Genomic DNA, 19,880 nt, shown 5'->3' with positions numbered 1-19,880 from the left:
TTCACAATCAGACAAACATCATCACTGCTAAGGAGAGAAACATTATCAGTCCATACCTTTCCATCCCTTTCACTCTGAAGAGATACTGACAACAACCTTGCATCTTGCCTATAACAACCAATACCCCTCCCGCCGCAAGATGTCAGCTGCCTCGCCTACCCCCTCAAATATGCCTCCGCCGGGAGTCAAGCGGCCCAGACCTTCTGGAGCCGGGGCAAGTTCGAACACCGCTCCACAGGGTGGTAGTTCACGGACAAAGAGAAGAAAGCCAGATGTAGTAGCTACGAATGTCGAGGAGTCGTCGAAAGGCAAAGATGATGAATTGTTGGATCCAGGAGAAGTCAAAACGAAGGTGAGTAGGCAAGATTAGGTGTCGTAGCCCTTACATTAATATCATACTTCTTATATGAGATCAATAATAGTCAATGCTGATAGGATGTCACTTGACAGATTGACTTTAACGAACTTCCCGTTGAGACGCTATACAAATATCTGGAGTATCATGACTTACTACCTAGATGGGATGTCTCTCCGTGGTCTGAGGAACCTTGTACTCCTCGTAAGTCACCTTCATCCTCACGCGACTTGTCAATATACAACGCAAAGTGCTGTTTCTATTTGCTGCTGATCGTCATCTTTGAATGGATGTAGCGAATCAATTGTATACCTTATCATCATCAGCTCCAATCGTCCCTCCTCCTAATACCACTTCTACTGCCTCTCAGACTAACCAGCAATCTCTGTCCCAAGAACATTCGCAAACGCAACCGCAGACGCAGGACCAAGAAACACCAGCGCAATTACCCCAAACTCAATTGTACGAATCGACCAATGGGACTCATCCCGTGAACGGTGAAAATGGGATGATAGTGGACGAACCTCAATTACCTCAATTACCACCTACCGCTTCTGATTCGAACGTAGAATCAACTTCTGCCTCAGCGCAAGCTGCAGATCAAGCTGAAAATATACAGCCTAAAAGCGAGAACGACCATATAGAAGGACAGATCGATCAACCCGTCAATGGACAGGAAGAAAATACCGATCAGACCGAAGATGCCGAAGGGACTGTAGATAATTTCGAACCTCCCACGACCCGATCCAAGACTCTTCCTGTCCGTCAACCCATAACGAACACACCTTCTCCTGAACCTCTCCCGCAAATCAAGAGAGGAGTAATCACGTTATCAGACGTGTATGCAGCTAGGGAAGTGTTAGCTGAGAAAGCGAATAATCATTGGATGAAAGGATTGGGTGGTGGACAGAATAAAGAAGGAGAGACGATCGTCAATTTCTTATATAAGATGAAAGTGGGTCAAGGTGAGTTCAATTCAAGTCGTTTTGGTTTTTTTTTAATCCTCTTGATTTTTGAGCTGAGTTTCAATTTAATTGAATCGTTTTGGTATGGTCGATTTGATAGGTCGTTTGTTAAGGGTGTATAATCCTACGCCAGCTAATTATTCATGGTGATACCCCTTCGTCCCTACTTCCAACCACTAATGAAGATCGATGGTCCATCTTAAGAAATCCACGAAGTTATACTCGATCACATCTTGATTACTTGTTTGTTCTTTTTGGCAAGATTTTGATATCATGCATGTCTCTAGGGTTCATTGTATATCCCCTTTTTTAAGATATGCTGTATGATGGCGGGAAATAATATTCATATGCTTTCCTTGGATGTACTGTTATATTATCAATCTCTTATCTATTTTGGTCGTGGTTGTGGAATTGATTGTTTCACTCTTTCATTTCTTTGTGTCTTTCAGATCACTTGTTCTTGTATGATTCTTGATTCGAGATGTATAATCTAATCTTCCATATGTCTGTTTCTGACCACTGGGTGAGATTAGATATCTTACTATATCAGACGAGAAAGAAAAAGAATCATTCTTTATACAAATACTCAAACCTGGTTGAATATACCGTACCTCATATACTGAACGATCTGACGCCTCAGATGTGCAGAGAAATGGACCAAGTCGAAAGAATCATGTACGGTCTCATTCCGATCACTAGACGTCAAACATACAGTACAAAAAACGAATCGATCGTATACATCACCATCTTTTTTTTTGGGTAATTTGGACAGATAGAAAATGAAAAGTGATTTCTGATCAACAACATAATCTTACAAAAGTGAATATACAATTCGGAATATATATATATATATATATATATATATGGATAAAATAAACAAATTCACCCCTGCCCCCTAGCATAAATTTCTTCACCGTGTATACTTCTCTTTTCCCATACTTCGAACACTTATAACTCATCAGCAGTCAAATCATCTTCACTTTCGCTTCCTTCAACAATCTCAAACCCGTCTTCCTCATCATCATCTTCCATGGTAAGTTTGGAGGTGGTCGAAGCGGTAGTTTCGGTAGGTACACCATCAACATCGATTAACGATCCATCATCAGACTCAGTATCTAACGAGATAACACTTTCGTTTTCGCCTTCTTCAGCTGTGAACGTTTCTGCTTCGACATCGCCAGTAGTAGAAGATGCGGAAGAGGCCGGTTCTTCACCTTTGTGTTGGATTTGGGTGAGAACTGAAGAGGAAGAGGTCGAAGGCATGATTACAGCTGAAGAATTGAGCGAAAGCGTTCCTGAATCACCGGTAGATCTAGGTAATTCTTCTACTGTAAATCTATGAGACCAGATCGTTAGCCTACATTTCCATACGAAATACCGATACTCAAAACTCACCTTAATCTCAATGGTTGACCATAAGCAGTGCCATTTTCGTCCTCAAACCTCCAAAACTCAACGATCTCTTGTCCCCTCTCAGCGTCCTCTGAAACTCTCAATCCTGGGATGGTAATGATCAACTCATCACCGTCTTTCACTTCTCCCCTCGAGTACTTCACATCGACATTTTTGGAAGCATCGCCAAGCACTCCTTCTGACTTGAGCACCAGTTTAACTCGCTCGAAATCGTATTCTTGACCAGACGCGAAATTCTTGACTCTCCACGATTTGGTAAATTCGGCACCAGGCGGTAGCGTGCAGCCAGGCGGGATGGTCAGATGTCGAACCCAGGAGAAGATATCTAGTGGAGTTACTGGTTCCTTGGGAGTCGAGATTCCCGACGAAGTTCTGGACTGGTTCGATGCTTGGATAGCGAGATCTTTCACAGCTTTAGTCAAAGCTGGAACGACCTCTGCCTCAGCTGGAGCAGCGGGAGAATCGGTGGATTCAGGCTCGACTTTGTTATCTGGAGTCAGAGGTGCGGAGAGATTACCAACGGACTCTTGAGCATCGTAGAGATTTCGGGTGACGAATCCACCAGGAATGGCAGGTTCGTTCTCATTCTCTTGCACCAAAGGAGTGAGTACTTCATCTTGAGCTTGTGGGGTGGAAGTCGCAGAGTTGACATGAACTCTTCTACCCAATCGAGATCCATCAGGACTTTCGTGTTGTCGCCAGCATCCTGCTCTTCTAGGCCCGAAAGCATCACCGTTCACTCTTCTCTCGTGAGCATGAGCATGCGCATGTCCTCGTCGACCATGTCGATGTCTTCGAATGTCCGAGTCGGACTCGCTGGGAGGTTCAAAGTGAGAAGAGAAGTCCAATTTGAGAGGTAACTTCATCTTCAACATGGGATGATCGACTGGGTGGAGCTCGTGAGGAGAAGATTCGCATGCCTCGCAAAGATCGTAGTCGGGGCATGAGGGGTGCATGCACTTGTATCGAGATCCTCGGATGTAGCTGTTGCATCCTGTAAACCAAATCTGGTCAGTCAAAGGCTCTCGCATCAGTCGTTTAAGGGATGGACTTACCATCACAGACGACATGAGGGTGAGGGACGCTCTCCTTCTCCTCCACCGATGTATTGGGCACATAGTCACTTGACTTGTGAAGCTTGACGAATGAGTGACCCGGGTGAGTATCGGTAATCGTAGCAGCACAATGATTGCAACTGTCCCAATCAGGGCAGTTGAGGCATTTCCATCGTATGCCTGTGATAGCAAGACTGCAAAGATCACAAGTTGCAGGATGTCTGACGGATTGTTCAGCTCGACCTTCGTCATCGAGTTTGATCCTCTCTTCCAGATCTCGATGAAGCATCGCCTTGAAAGTATGAGCGGACGGGTGAAGGTCCGAAGAATGGAGTAATGGAAGACATGATCCACATAGATCGTAGTCAGGGCATTGCTGTTGAGAGTCGGGTCAGCTGATATGCTTAATCGAACAGAGAATCAACCTACCTCGCATTTGTATCTGACACCTCTGATACCTTCCTCACATCCATCACACCAGATTCTTCGATGTCTGAAACCGCCTTTACCGAGCTGAGCAGATCGACCGTTCGACTTTCTCTCGTCTTGAGGTTCCTCCTTTACTGGCTGAGTCTGAGTTTGAGCATCAGCTTGAGGTTGAACGAATGCACCTGGGATGGGTCGTTCGGTCTCGCTGGTTGTATCCGTAGTGGCTACTCTGGGAGCACCTTCGAAAGTGGTAGCGAGTTGGTTGGACAAGTTGACCAGGAAAGCATCGAGCATGGTCTTAATTTCTCTGACTGGAACAACGTCCGCAGGAACAGGTGGATTGAGAACATCGCTAACTCTGTCAAAGAGGTTTCTGATACCTCTATCGCCTTGGTGAGGTTCGAATCGAGGTGCATGTGCACCGAATCCACTGAACTGGGCTGGTGGTGGTGGGGGAGGCATAGGTGCCCATCCTCTAGCATGGAAATGTGGAGGAGGGGGTCTGAAACCTCGTCGACCATGATGACTCCGGAACCTTGGGCCGTGAGGAGGAATGAGATGATCGAGAGGAGGGAAGAGCTGATGATCATTCTCATACTCGTTACCTGCCTTCCAAGCAGCAAGTTCATCCTCAGTTTGTTGAGCTCGACCCACTTCTTCTCTTTCCTCAGACTCAGCATAATCCCTGAGTGATTGAGGTGGATAACCATCTGGGAGGGCCGTACCGTCCAGTTGATCGTTCATCTTGTTGAATTCTTGTTGACAATTGAGCAATTCCGATTCGAGGTCTTTGACTGATTTCTTCTTATCGTTCACTCGATCCGACCAGAAAGTCACACCGGTGGTATCGTCGTCCCTTCGGCACGAGGCCAGTTTTTCTTCGAGAGCAGTAAGGAGAGAAACTCGCTTGGCGAGATCTTCTTCGACTGACGAAATGTGAATAGCCAAATCGCCAGCGGAAGTAAGCAGGCTGTTGGCTCGGTGGTACCCGTGAATGCTGTTCAATCTTGGGTCGGAAGCGAGAAGTACGGTGAATACCAATGCTGGAGCTGGTAGACCACTGTGAGTGAAGGGCGCTTGAGCTGATTCGTATCTGGTGAATAATACACACAATCGTCAGCACCTGATCAATGCAGTCGCCACTAATCCCCTAAATGGGCAAGACCGTTGAAATCGGACGTCACGACAAGGGTCATTCTTGACAGAGTCTTTTCACCCTATACCTAATGTAGGAGGACCAACGACAAAAAATGAGGACTCTCACTCACTCGGCAGCATCACACACATGCTTCTTGAACATGATCCTCGCCTCTTGGGCATCATCTGGGAATAGGAGGACATTCACCCAGTAAGTGTGAGCTGTCGAAGGGAGGTTGAAGATGCTTCGAAGCTGTCACAACACAGTAAGGTAGCAGAGAATAGGCGCAATGGTTCAACGGTCGTCCAGAGTAGCCGATATGAGGGGATAGTGAAGTAGAAAGAGGTGGTTTTATCAGCTCTCTTGTTATCATTCAACACAGCCCCGGAGATAACCGATGGATGGGTAACTATCCCTCTTCCTCTTGAGGTGGATGAATGATTCACTCACCTTCTGTTGGACCTCTGAGTAAGGAGGGAACTTTGATCTGTCGAAAGTAAGACGCCTAGTCTCATCTTTCAGAGTCGCCTTGATGACGAACATGATGAGTGTATTACTCTGGTTGATCTACTGATAAGGTTGAGGGGGTGGCGATATCGCCTTTCCTTCCTGTTGGACTATATAAGGATGACTATTTGCTATGCCGAATGCTCTTGTCGATAACAGAGTTGATGATGAGACGGAAGTGAGGATGGTATTTCTTGAAATGATGAAAAGATAGGTCAAGGAAGTGAGTGAGAAAGAGATACGAATATGGATATGGATATGAGCCTTGTATGAGAGGGAATAAAGGATTGCGTTATCTCTCTTGTTCGCAGTTAGAGTGTCTTGATCACTCGTAGCTTGCGCGTCTATGCCCGTGCGATGCATACTCAATCCGGTAATCAACCATGGCGCACACAACCGATGAGTGGCATCTCAATGGTTATATCATCATAGGTGGCACCTTGTGCATGGCATACTCCCCTGCTGGAAGATCGCCTCTGATCGTCAACGGGACTGCTGACTGACAAATGAGGGACGAGTCCAGATGGAGCCAATCAATCGTTGGTCATATGGGGAGGGGAGTTTGATCTGATATCGTGTTGCTGGAACAGAATCAGGCATGTGCAGGTTGTGCTCACCCAGGCACAGAAGGGTGGGGTGATTACGTACACGGAGGGGTGTTATGAATGATGTCAGACAAAGATATAGTTATCAGGCTGACCATTCCAACCTAGAGATCTGTCCTGTATGTCATGTCTTTACTTACGTCTTCTCCTCCCTTTGCTGGCCGACTGTCACCTGATAGTAGCAGATGGTTATCATCATACTCGTAGAACATCGATCCTGATAGACTACAAATGAGTCACTGAGTCTACATACTACTACTTTCTACGTTCTCACTCATCACTGCCCCTTGAATCATACCACGAGAGCACTTGACTCCTCTTCCCCCTCGTTCCTTTTTCCCACATTGGATCAAGAGAAACCTTATAGATACCCTTCTCATCTATCAAATTCCGGTCATCTGTTTCCATATATCCCTCTTATTTATATAATCAACCAATCTGTCTCTCTTCTCTTTATCGTCTGCCAACAGCATAGAACCAATCAAATAGACAACCTTTCAAACCCCAACGTAAGGATTTAGGTATAGACGTACAGACAAGAAACATAACGAACGACAGGATCGAACATCAACAGCCTAACGACGCATCATCAACAGCAACCTTATCATCATCATCATTGATCTACTCCCGCTGTCAAGAACGAATCTTCGCTTTCTCACTTGAGCAACCACAGAATCAGGTTAAAACACCTTTCGTCGACAGGATCGAAGGATCGACAATTGCATCTCATTCACTACATTCACCCGAGACACAGTCTCACCTTCAGTTCCTTTCGATTGAACAGGAGAGGATCTCCTGGGTAGACTAGAGACTAGATACAAGGCGGTTAGGCATTCACTTGTTGTACTGCATCAGCGGAGTAACTACGATCAAACCTATTTGTAAGTTATTCACCAGCTGATGGCCGCGGATCATCGACTGATCATCATTCATTCGGTCTTCCGACTCAGCTCACGATGAGTACCTCATCACCCATAAAATCCCAAACGCTCCCTCCGGTACACAATCCCAACAGTCCCAACCCCAATGCCCCCATCTTCAGACCATCACCGGCTAGAGCCACCAGTCTGACCGGCACCCCATTCCAATACAAGACGAGGGCGGCATCTCAGCCTGCTGGAGAGAGGATCCCACCGTCTTCGACACCTGGTTCAGGGAGAGGTAGTCCAGGTATGAACGGTACGAACGGCGTTGGAGGAGGAGCTTTCGGAGTGATTGGTGGATCAAGGGCTCCAGGGAGGTTCAGTAATGCTTTGGCTGGTGGAACGCAGACGAGGGCGAATAGCTTTTCAGCCGGAGAAGTAAGGGAACCAAGGGTATGTTTTCTATGTCCACTCGCCTAGAAGTGATGCTGATGAAATGGTTTGGATTGGGCGAAATAGAATACAGTACTGAATCGGACACTATCATCCCACACCGAAGAATTCTTCCCATCTCGCTCCCAATCCACTTCGCCCTTCCCTACGTTTTCACCCAATTCCACTCCTTCTACCTCTCCCGCCGCTATCCGCCAACACCCCTTACCCCCCTCTCCGCCCAAAGCAGGAGCCAACTCCTCACGGTCTAGATCACAATCCTTAGCTACTGGTGTGCGTCCCACCAACATCGACAGACCGTGGTTCGGCACGATGAGCACTCTGGAAAACGTAGGGGCTTTCTCTAAAGCGGATGTAGGGTGGAATATTAGCCCCAATGAAGGAAGTAATATGTCCCCATTCTCACGTGGACTGCCGTCATTGGGTAACAACCCTGCACGAGAGGAGATGTACGGTAAGAATGGTGTCACACCATCTGGGGGAGGGTTCAAAGATGGTATCAAAGCTTCTGTAGGTCCGGCATGGGGAGCTTCGCCACCTGATACTACAGCATTATCATCATCGGTACATAAAGCTCTCGGAAGTGGATATGGACAAGGGCAACCTTTCACTGGTGGAATGGTAGGAAATGCATATGGAGAATCGAATGGAGGGAATAGATCAGGAGCATCATCAAGAAGACATAGTGTATCTGTCGTAGGTGGACCAGGAGGTAGAAGGGAATTTGCTTTTGGCGAACCTGGAATGGGAATCACCTCTATGAGTCCACCCTCAAGAGGTTTATTCGGCTTTGAAAGTGATTTAGGAAACGCCTTGAGTCTGGATATTGATCAAAGCAAGAGGACAATCAGAGATGGGGAAGTGTCAAATTCAGGATCATTACCTAAATTCGGATTTGGCGAACCAGGAACGGGACATCAGCGTATATCGTCCATCAATCGACCTAAGAACGAAGAGATTTTCCCATCGTTCGGATCAACCCCACCTAGAGGTAGATTAGAGACTTTCGGAATATCTGGAGAACGAAGTACCTCAGGTGAAAGTAATGGTAATAGCAAGAGATTCCCTCTGGAGAACGCTGCGGTCGGCTCACCAATTGTGGGACACGAAAGAATTGCCAATGGACATTCTAATGGATTGACGGGATCGCCAGAAGGTACAAAAGATCTATCATTATCTACGTCAACGATCAAATCATCTACGTCTGTACCTGGACCTGGACCAGGTGCGATTGGCACACCCGGTGCAGGACCCCAACCACCACCATCGTTTATTCCAGGTCAATCACCGTATCCTATTGGCGCTAGACCATATGGTAATCTTCCTCCCCCTCCACCTGGTGGACCCACACCGGGACTGGGACTGATGAACAATGGGTCACCAGGTCAAGGTATGTTAGGTGGACCAAGTGGATTTGGTAGACCCCCTCTTCCTCCTCAGGGGTACTACGGTATGCCTCCTAACAGACATCCGCCAGGCGTTCAAGGATACAATGGACCAGGACCTGGACATTCATTACCACCCCTTCCACCACCTGGATCAGCTTACGTAGGGGCTGGACCTTACTCCAATCAACCACCTCCCCCGTTCTACCCGAATAATTCACCACCTCAACCTACCTCACCATCATTCTCTACATTATCCCTATCTGATCTAGGCAAAGGGATTCCACTAGGTTCGTTGCCAATCACCACACCACTTTACATTGTTACTTTCAAAGCTGGACGAAGGGATATCTATTATTGTCCTGATCCTACATTGTTAATCTCAAACGGGGACAAAGTAATTGTAGAAGCTGATAGAGGAAGTGATCTCGGTACGGTCATATATGATCAACTTACACCGAACGATATCAGAGATTGGCAAGAAAGACAAGCTACTGCAGCGTTACTGTCTGGTGCAAGTCAACATCAACCTCCTGGTTTGGCTGTATCTGGTCAATTACCACAACAACAACAGCAAGTACAACAACAAAAGAGATTGTCCGGTGAATTCGGTGTACCTCCTGACCTTTCTAATATGGATTTGGATGGTTTGTTAATTGGTTGTGGACCTTCGGGGCAACCTGATTTAGCGGGAAGTACGATCGTGAGAGGACCGCTGGCTAAGGAATTGACACCGAAGAGGATATTCGCGAAGAGCAGTCAAGGGACTGAAGAGCAGAAGTGAGTGATGATGCCCTCTTACATGTTGATGATGATCCCGTTGTCAATGTTTCTGCCTATCAGACAGGACAAAGTATGAATTGAGAAAGTTTGCAAGCTAACTTCGCGCTGTTTCACTTACTTATGTATAGTCGTATGAGAGAAAAGTTGAATGACGAATATGAAGCTATGATGATCTGCCGGGAGAAAGTCATGCAGAGAGGGTTACCTATGCAAATTGTGGATGCGGAATATCAATGGTGAGTAACTGATCTCAAACTCATCGAATATGCAAAGGGTCTTTACTTGTGGAATAGGTTATATATCTGATCGATACGCTGACAATACTTTGTGTGGGGCTTTTGGGTTACAGGGATCGAAGAAAGCTCACTTTCTATTTCAAAGCTGACAAGAGAGTCGATTTTAGAGATTTGACGAAGGAGAATTTCAGGATTTTCAAGGTTAGTCTGGGTTTGCTTTTTTGTTGTTCTGTCATTTCTAGATATCCTGACTGATACTAATTGGTGTGTGGATTTGAAAACAGTCAAGGATCTGGATGTCCATGGTTCCTAAAGATGGTAAGTCAAATTTAAAACCGACAATAATGAATGAGCTGACACGATGACATGGTTTTTCGCGAACAGATCCGAGAGGATAGGATCTGTAATATTCGACGAACCCATAAAATGACTTGATATAATTTATGAAGATAAGCGGTAGATGGTAAGATATACATATATGAGATTGAGTACACCAGAAAAACAAACAAGGAAAAGACAACACGAAAGAAAGTCAAATTGTAAGATATAACACATACAAAGTATACATTTGGATTGAAATTGAAGATTGATGCTGAGAACGAAGATAAAAAGAATTATTAGAGTACTTGTATTATTACGTTTTCTCTGCAGGTGCGTGTATATGTGTATATAAGTATATAATGATATATAAAGAGAAAAGAGAAATATAGTAAGATATATGTCAAAGAGAAGTTGAAGATGATGATTGAGATGTATCATTAGGTTTCTTCACATTTCACACATTCAAAGATTGATAATTGCAATCATCTTCTCAGAGATCAGGGATAGCACGGAATTACAGTAACATCGTCTTGTTTTCTTTGCGCTCTTGACCCTTGGTCATGAGGTTCATACGAAATAATAAACAAACATACAATAATTCATGTGTTGATATGATATAGATGAATATATGAAGGATATCGACGGTTTTTTTTTTCCATTCCGTTATATACCAGCCTGACCTATACCCAACCCTGTTGATCCTCTCAGATCACTCGTTTGTCTCTGTACTCCAGCCTGACCTTGCTGCTGCGGAATGAGATTAGGTGTACCTGCACCTGCTGTGGAAGGTGTCGAGGGAATTGGGATGGTGGATTTGATTGTACGGATTTGGAATGTACCTTCGAAATGGGAAAATGAGGTTTAGTACCGATGTGAGAAAATGGGGAAGGGGCAGAAGAAGGAGACGAAGACATGAGGGATTTAGTATAAAAGGACCACGGGTAACTAAAAAAGGAGCAACTCACATTGTGGTAATCCACTTGATTCGGCTGTCACAACAGCGTTCATACCTAATCTGACCAATGCACCTTGTAACAAAGCTTGGGGAAATAAGAGATGCTATAATCAAGGTTGCAATAAACGAGCCATCAGAAAAAACAAATCCCATAAATGATGAGATGAGATATTCTTGAATATTTCAAGTCAGCTTACAGATTTAGCAATTTCGATATCGTTCGAGGAGCCTTTATAGGTTGATAGAGGTATGAGAGGAGGGAATGAATGAGATTGGAGTACGAATATTCCCTGTAGAACCATAATTAGCAATCTTTGTCGAGAAGAGAAGGTCGACTCTGTGTTTGGAAAATCACTTTACTCACCTTATGATTCGTACGTAGATTATCGATCTGTTTGGAGTATACATATAAGAACAGATCTTTACATATGAATTTGATGATATCCAGATGAGTTGCCAAAGGTGGTCTTGCCAGTGTCAACCTACGTTAACCAACAAAATCAGCAATAGACTGCACGAAAATACAGCTCTGACACTTACTTTTCAGCAATATGACCACCGACCATCAATCCAACTCTCTCAACCTTCCTAGCCAGCTCATCCTCTACGAGCTTCTCCTCTTCATCCTCGACCTGTTTGCCCTTCCCTTTCTCCAAAGGCGGTAATAACCCCTCAGACCTTAATGAATCCTCCTGCTCCCTCTTTCTCCGTATCACATGCCTTGACGAATCTCTGAGCAAGTCGAGGACATTCGGTAAAAGGTAATTTGGTAATTGCGAGTCGATGAGTACCGGAGCGGGGTTGGCTAGTTGATGGAGTGCTGGTGGGATCGAGGGTGGGACGGGGAGGTGGGTTGATGAGGTCGAAGGGCGGGATGACATTGTATGTCTTTTGACAAGGTCTGCTTCTCCGTTGGTTCTTAGACTTGAAAGCTGGTCTGCTCATATGTACAGATCTACCTCGACGTTTGGTGTTATTCACGAGCCAGAGTACGCGATCACGCATCGAGACAAGACTGATAACGATAACGCTGGTACCGTAGACAGGTACGATGACGTGGCATACTCGGATTGATCGGATTGATCTGATTGATGATGATTACGCGTAATTGGAATTGGGACCTGACCTTGGCAAGTGCAAGTCACGATTCATGATAGATTGATCAATCAACCACTACAAAGGCAGACCTATTCCACACTTCAACACCTCACCAATACAAGCATAGCCATCAGCCACTACACTCTTTCAGAATCTTGTAAACGACTTTCATCGTAACGAATCATAAACGAAAACGGCACGCGCGCCTTGGACCGTAAGACGTTCATTGTCTATGCGCTCCTCACACCAAAGTATCTTACGTCTTGAGAGGTCAACAACAATCACGAACCCACGCAACTCATCATCTCAACGCAAGCCCTATCACCTCAAATCCTCTGATCTGCACAACTCGATCATATAACCCACCATGCCGATGCCAGGAGAGAGGTTCCTCCCCTCCTCTCTCAACCCATTCTCACGATCATCCGGTTCCGGTTCTGGTTCAGGTGGAGACCAAGCCCAACCTCAACCCCACACTCAGGCATCCTCATCGTCCTCTAGATCTTCAATTTTACAGCCTATCCCCTTCACCGGCTCATCAAACTTGTCCCCTACAGATCCTCATAAAGCTCTATCCGAGCTGTTGGCCACCGCGCATCTACAAAGGGACAATAAGATATCCAGTTCAGTCAAGGCAGCCTTGATTAGAAGCTTGTTTCAAAGTATATGGCAAAGATCAGATTGGATAAAATATTTCTTACCTACCATTATCAACTCACCCGATGTAGGGGGATCATCGGAGAAGGTAGACTTGAAAATACCGAGTTTTGGGAATTTGAACGATTGGTTGATCAATGATATTCAAGATAATTTACCTTCACCTAAAACGTGGAGTCTAAGTTTAGCTCAAGATAAGCTAGATGAGATCTATAAATCCAAAGGTCATAGGTCATTCAAGAAAGTGAGGAACGGGACAATATGTGGGAAAGTGTTCAATCGATTTGATAGGACTTTCACTTGCAAGTGAGTACTGACCTCGTTAAAATCCTCAAGCTTAAACACGCTGTTAGAATACTAATCGGTCTTGTTTGTGGTGTTCCAGGACATGCGCTATAAATCCTTCTGTTGTGCTCTGTGCGGAATGTTTCTATTCATCCGATCACGAAGGGCATGAAGTTTTGTTCGGACAATCATATTCGTTTTCTGCATCTTGCGATTGTGGTGATCCATCAGCATGGAAACCCGACCCTCCATCATGTAAAGGATGTTCACATCATCCGCCTCTATCGGAGGGTGAAAAACCAATACAAACCCTAAAGTATGAAATACCGGATAACCTTCTTTTGGCAATTCATCGTACAATCGTAATGGTCTTGGAGTTTATCATACAAACATTACAACATTCCTTGATTCCCTCCGAATATGGTCATCTACCGAAGACGGAGGAAGAAATGCGTAATTCGGAACAACCCACGGGCGAAATGAAAGAAAGGAGGGATAAGGGACCGTGGAGCGTGGTGATGTGGCAAGATGAGAAGCATGTTTCGAGAGAAGTAGGTAGACAACTTAGAGATGCTCTGGGAATTAAGTGGGAAGTAGCGGAACAGTGGGTTAGAGAAGTAGACGAAGTGGTAAGTGGACTTGCGTTTTTACTCTTCTTCCCTTCCTCCTTCCTTCCATCCTCTTTTCTCCTTCAATACCCCATCCCTCTGCCCCCTCCCCAAGCTCCTCCCGCCATTTCCCCCCTTCCGCCTCCTTCTCTCTTCATATAATCATAATCTACACAGATTGTGAGAGGTATCTACGGATGCGATGTAACCATTCACTAACGAGCCTTTTTCGCCTATCCAGGGCCGCAAAATTGTCCTGGTCTCATCGAATCCTATAATAGCCTTCCACGGAGCGAGCATGATCCAGCAAATCGATGCTCCTGTCTCATTACGTCTTGCCTCAGACTCTTTCAGGGAAGAACTTGTCGGAATCTTGATATCTTGGCTGCACGATATGGTCCGATCGACAATCGATGGAGACGATACAGTGTTCAAGAGGATGTTAGCGAAAGCGCTGTACGAACCGAGGTTAAGAAACGCTGGAGTAGGTGCAGGGACCCCTTTAGCACCAGATCTGAAAGATCTTGAATGGGGCAAGATCATGGGCGGCCACGATACAAGAAGAATTGATTGGTTGCTACAGTTAGATTCTAGATTGTGGAAGAAAGCCAAATGGGAGATGAGGCAGATATACTGCTCGGTGTTATTGTTTGATCAAGATGTGAGGAAGGATTTGGGTGAGTTTGGTTATGCACCAACATGCAGTAGTCACCCAAACTAACGATATCGACTTCAGCCTCACGATTCGCAATAAATTATCCACGGTTGGTCGAACATTACATCTTCCAAGAACGGGAACTGGATACGAATATCATCTATTCATCGGCTTACCTCATCTTCACCAATGGAGCTGTTTGCGTACATGCCACAGCCAAAGGTCAATTGTACAACAACGTAATCAGTGTTGCCCACGCATGGTTCACTGGGCAAAATATCAAGACTGACGGTTGCGATCGACTGGTCATTCCTCCTCTTCATTTCGATCCTACAGATAATTCAGCCAAAGGTCGTATGGATACCGATGCACCGGCATTCAGGAATAAGAAAGGACTGGCTCTACTTGGTCATCTCAGAAGTATGGTTCGACATCCAGAAATGAGGAAACTCATCGTTCGACAACCCCAGTTATTCAACCGTGCTTTATTGTTCATCAATATGTTTGTGGGATTACAACCTCAGAAAAGGGAACAGACTGAGCACGTAGAATACGAAGTCGACTGGTACAAATCTTTCATCATCTTACCGGACATGTCTAAACTCTGTCGAGAACTTGGAGAAGTGTTCTTGAGCGGAACGATAGATAATGTCTTGGGGTCTATGGCGGTGGTGGTCAACAGGATATTAACCGATATGATGTTGATGTCCAACACTTTGGATAAAGAGAAATATCAAAGACCGGTTGAACATGATGTTCAAGATGTCTTATATAAAAACTCAAGATTCTCACTCATCAAACAATCTGTCACTCGCATAGAAGCTTTCAGTTTCCACCATTATCTGAATTACCTCTTGGCAGAAATGGTCAAATCGTTTGGGAAACATCTTGGCCAGTTGAACGATGACATCAGCACTTCATCCTTGAGGGGGTTGAATTTCAGGCAGATAATGGAGAAATTTGTGTTGAGAGCTCAGAATCAGAGTGATAGTGAGAGGATGAAGTTGATGATCATCGAATGGTCAATGCAGAGTGAGTCTTTATCTTCCGTCAAGCTCTCTAGAGCATTTGGTCCACTCATCTCTGCCGCCGGTGGTATCTGCCTCTCGTGGAATTGTCATAGAAAGGACATCCAGCTGACACACTGATTTCTAGCACACGTCGTCCTCTCGCAGATTCGTGCCGATATGTGGAAGAAGAACGGTGCTGCGATGAGAATGCAACACCACCATTATCGAGAAATGACCCTCAGAGAGGCAACACTCGATCAAGATTTCTTCTTATTACAATTCGGTCTCTGTATCATTGATCCCCTCAAATTCATGGTCGCTATGATAGATCGATTTGGCCTATCTCCGTGGTTCAGAGGCAACCCGAAGAATCCAGATATCTGGTTGTCCCACGCTACCGAACCCAAACAACGTATCAACCTCCTTGAGGATTTCCTATTGCTGGTCATCCACCTTGTTACATATCCAGCTATCGTCGATGGTTGGTCGAGAGACAAGATAACGCGAAAACACATCATACACCAACTTGCAGTTCAACCTTTGACTTATTACGAAATCTACAAGAAGCTACCTGAAAGAAGTCAAGAGGGAAGCGTCGCGCCCATCCTGAGATCAGTTGCCGATTTTAGAGAACCAACTGAATCTGCTCCTGGACAATACTCCCTCAAAGACGAACTGTACGACGAAGTCGATCCATACTGGCATTATTATACCAAGAATGACCAGCGTGGAGCTATGGACAAGCTCATCGCTAGAGCAAAGAAACGTAATACATCGGTGGAAGATCCCTTCATCTTGCCCAAACCCCTCGAACTTCCTCCTGCCGAGCACCCATTCTCCACCATTGGCGACTTCCTCCACACGAACGTCGTCAGCGACTTGGTCTACTGGACGTTATCGCATTGTCTACATATGGGAGATCCCGATCGATGGGCTTTGATTGTTCATGCCGCCATGCCAGCTGAATCGAAAGCTGCACCGGTCATACCTACCTGGGACTTTGTGCTTGATTACTCTCTCCACCTCGCCATGATAGCTCTGTCGATCGCTCCAAGCCAATTTGCTGAAGCGTCGCTCCAGATCAAAGGCGCTGACGGTGATCATTCGACTTTCCAGAATTTATGGATAATGCAGACTCAGTCGGCATACAAGCCATACAAGGCGAGGGTTGACTATATATTAGAAACGATAGTGAAACACCTACCAGCTGAATATACCGTCGACTACCGAGCAAATAGGGAAGCCGAATCATTACTACAGCTTTCCTCCCCTGCAAAACCTGATCCGAAAGCTGCTGCCGCTGCAAGGCAGAAGGCAATCATGGCTGCATTTGCAAAGCAGCAGCAGAACTTTGTAGCTATGATGGAAGAGGAAAGTGGTGACGAAGACGAGTCCATGGCGGAAGATACTGATATGGATCAAGATGGAGTCCACGCCGAGAACGAAACGTATGGACAGTGTATAGTCTGTCAAGAAGATATAACCTCAAGAGCTCCTGGTGGTATGTTGGCTCTTCTCCAACCTAGTCGAACGATTCGAGAAGCGGTCCACGATAGAGATTGGTTCGAAGAGTCTCTTCAAACTCCAACAAGCCTGGATAAACCGACTAGATACCACCGATTCGCATTCGAGGATGGTGATCGAGCTGAACCAGTCTCAACGCAAGGTTACCCGAGTACCGCACTGAAGTTTGGCATTCACATGTCTGCGTGCAGTCATTTCATGCACGATCAATGCATGTCAAATTACTTTGAAGCTACCAAGACTCGACATACTCAACAAGTCCAGAGACATCATCCTGAAAATGCCGTACGATTAGAATACATGTGTCCCCTGTGCAAATCACTTGGAAACGTCTTGATACCCGTTGAACCCAGTATGACACCTAGGAAACCTGCTGTCGTCCTCAAGAAGGAAGGAGAAAAATTACCTAGTTTGTCAGTGACTATACGGAAAGTATCGAGTGAGGGTTTACTTCGAGTGGCGGATAGTCAGAGGATATGGGATCATCATTTCGAAACCGGTGAAGTGATACCTTGGTTCTCGGATTGTATGTTCTCGGTTCATTCATTGGATCACGCTCATCGAAGAGGACATATGAAAAGTACCTCTCGAATGGCTGATCGAATGCGGGGATTGATCCGACCCCTATCTGAACAATCTCATCGTATTCGAGGTAAGAAGACTCACATGTACTTGCCCGACGATATGGTTGGATATACCGTTTCGATGGCTGAAATAACCCAACGTGGACTTGGTGGACCAACGACTATAAACGGAAAAGAAGTCTTATCGGTCGCAGAGCAAATACCGGAATTGTCAATGAAATTAATCAAGAAATTGATTGGGTTGTTACAATTGGAATTAGATTTATACTTCGGACCTGGATTCGATAGAACTGCGCTGAGAGTAGGAATTTTCGCTAGATTCTTACCTGATTGGTATAGGTCTTCGACACTACCTTCACCACTCTTACTTCGTAAACCGCTCGGGATGGTGATTGAAACCGCCGCGATAGCACCTGACTTATTACAGTCGGTGATTGTCATGGCATATTATGCTGAACTGATCAGATCAATGTTCGGATTAGCCTTATCAATCAAGAGAAGTTGTATATCCTCTTCGGCGACCAACACATCATCAAGCTCTTACAAGATGCTCCAACCTTCGTCACGGTCAATCCCACCGGAAGATCCAACTGCACAAGATGCCCTCGATCTGTTTACGGGAATCAAACCTATAATGTTATCGATCCTACGAAATGCTGGACCTTTCGCCGACGCCGAGTCGATCGTCAATATGGTCCCTGATGAGATGCTAGCGAAATTGGTATATTCACATACACTACCTTTCCTCCGAAGAGCGGCAATCATTTACAACGCCGTATCGGGTTCTTACCCCATGATGACTCCCGAAACTTTAGATACTCTCCAAGCACCCGGGATATGCGAATATAGAAGGTTGTTGACCTTGTTGGGGATCCCTTCACCTCATGATACGCTTCGTGACCCATCAACTACCGAAACGCCAATCGTAGCTAGATGGTTAACCCAGTGGGCCTCTCAGGGACGGATCATCCCGTCTTTGGAGTATCCAGGAACATACGAATTAGTGAGATTACCTACCAAGTGGGAAACGCTGGTATTGGATTATCAGAATAGGAAGTGCTCGAGATGTAAGACGAAACCCACGTACCCTGCGTTATGTCTTTTCTGCGGGGAGATGGTTTGTCTAGGAGGGGATTGTTGTTCGATTGGAGAGGAGGGGGAATGCAATTTGCATATGAGAGAGTGAGTCGAGAATATGTTATGAGTATAACACAGTATCAAAAGCTGATTTATTGGATGTCGTGGTGTTAGGTGCGGTGCGGTAGTGGGAATGTTCGTAGATATACGAAGATGGATCATACTTTATCTGTATGCTGGTTCGGGAAGTTTCGGTCATATGCCTTATTTGGATGAACATGGGGAATTGGATATATCCATGAGGTGAGTCCACCCCTGTTTAATCGTCATTCACCTCTGTTCGAGTAGACTAAGATCTCAATTGCTCGTTGATTCCAATATTGATCGTGGATGTTTTTATCTCTCTAGACGAGGTCATAGACAATACGTCCATATTGGTCGATTGGACGAACTTCGGAAAGCCACTTGGCTAATGCACAATATACCTCATCTAACAGCCAGGAGGTTGGAGCTGACTTCTGATGGGGGCGGTTGGGGATGTTTATAGTGTAGATGCTAAAAGTATGGTCTCTTGTGGGGTTGAATGGATCGGAAAATAGAGAATATCTTCTACTTTCTATCTTGCAAGTTCAGTGATACCTTCATACTACAATCTTGATTTGTTCGACGTTCTATTTTACAATGTAACATCATGTGATTGTAGCGAATATCCTCTATAATCATACCTCCATTGAATGAATATCATATCATGTATTGCTTAAAGCAGTACTCGGAGGGCAACGCTGCCCATGATGATTCCTCGAGTGTAAATAACGCGTCACCCCTTGAATCATCGATCGTTTCGGTTGATTGGTTTTTCCCCCTCCACTCTGATTGACTGAACATGAACATTATCGAATGTTTACGTTTCACTGACCAA

The 19,880-nt window shown here is 45.3% G+C and overlaps 5 protein-coding genes across 5 annotated transcripts; 3 read left to right on the top strand and 2 right to left on the bottom strand.

Moving 5' to 3' along the window:
- Window positions 1-139: 139 nt before the first annotated feature.
- On the top strand, window positions 140-1,470 carry I203_104551 (uncharacterized protein; the record flags this gene model as incomplete). Its single annotated transcript, XM_019143860.1, has 4 exons — window positions 140-352; window positions 451-559; window positions 652-1,320; window positions 1,421-1,470. The coding sequence occupies 4 exons, from the start codon at window positions 140-142 to the stop codon at window positions 1,468-1,470; spliced, it is 1,041 nt and encodes a 346-aa protein (XP_019006909.1).
- A 798-nt stretch (window positions 1,471-2,268) lies between these two features.
- I203_104550 (uncharacterized protein) lies at window positions 2,269-5,898 on the bottom strand (the record flags this gene model as incomplete). Its single annotated transcript, XM_019143861.1, has 6 exons — window positions 2,269-2,656; window positions 2,716-3,727; window positions 3,789-4,164; window positions 4,218-5,310; window positions 5,486-5,607; window positions 5,806-5,898. 6 exons carry the CDS (start codon window positions 5,896-5,898, stop codon window positions 2,269-2,271), a joined length of 3,084 nt encoding a protein of 1,027 aa, XP_019006910.1.
- A 1,525-nt stretch (window positions 5,899-7,423) lies between these two features.
- Window positions 7,424-10,585, top strand: I203_104549 (uncharacterized protein; the record flags this gene model as incomplete). The annotated part of the gene is made up of 6 exons (XM_019143862.1): window positions 7,424-7,783; window positions 7,850-9,948; window positions 10,080-10,187; window positions 10,301-10,388; window positions 10,472-10,505; window positions 10,572-10,585. The coding sequence occupies 6 exons, from the start codon at window positions 7,424-7,426 to the stop codon at window positions 10,583-10,585; spliced, it is 2,703 nt and encodes a 900-aa protein (XP_019006911.1).
- Window positions 10,586-11,171: 586 nt separating this feature from the next.
- I203_104548 (uncharacterized protein) lies at window positions 11,172-12,344 on the bottom strand (the record flags this gene model as incomplete). Its single annotated transcript, XM_019143863.1, has 5 exons — window positions 11,172-11,347; window positions 11,474-11,567; window positions 11,661-11,753; window positions 11,828-11,945; window positions 12,004-12,344. The coding sequence occupies 5 exons, from the start codon at window positions 12,342-12,344 to the stop codon at window positions 11,172-11,174; spliced, it is 822 nt and encodes a 273-aa protein (XP_019006912.1).
- Window positions 12,345-12,928: 584 nt separating this feature from the next.
- I203_104547 (uncharacterized protein) lies at window positions 12,929-19,508 on the top strand (the record flags this gene model as incomplete). Its single annotated transcript, XM_019143864.1, has 7 exons — window positions 12,929-13,524; window positions 13,604-14,132; window positions 14,353-14,788; window positions 14,848-15,798; window positions 15,922-19,066; window positions 19,136-19,264; window positions 19,370-19,508. 7 exons carry the CDS (start codon window positions 12,929-12,931, stop codon window positions 19,506-19,508), a joined length of 5,925 nt encoding a protein of 1,974 aa, XP_019006913.1.
- Between the last annotated feature and the right edge of the window lie 372 nt (window positions 19,509-19,880).

The sequence above is a fragment of the Kwoniella mangroviensis genome (genome assembly GCF_000507465.2).
Source record: "Kwoniella mangroviensis CBS 8507 chromosome 1 map unlocalized Ctg01, whole genome shotgun sequence".
Lineage (NCBI taxonomy): Eukaryota > Fungi > Basidiomycota > Tremellomycetes > Tremellales > Cryptococcaceae > Kwoniella > Kwoniella mangrovensis.
The sequence above is the reverse complement of the archived record's forward strand: the minus strand, read 5'-3'. Positions and strand labels throughout refer to the sequence as shown.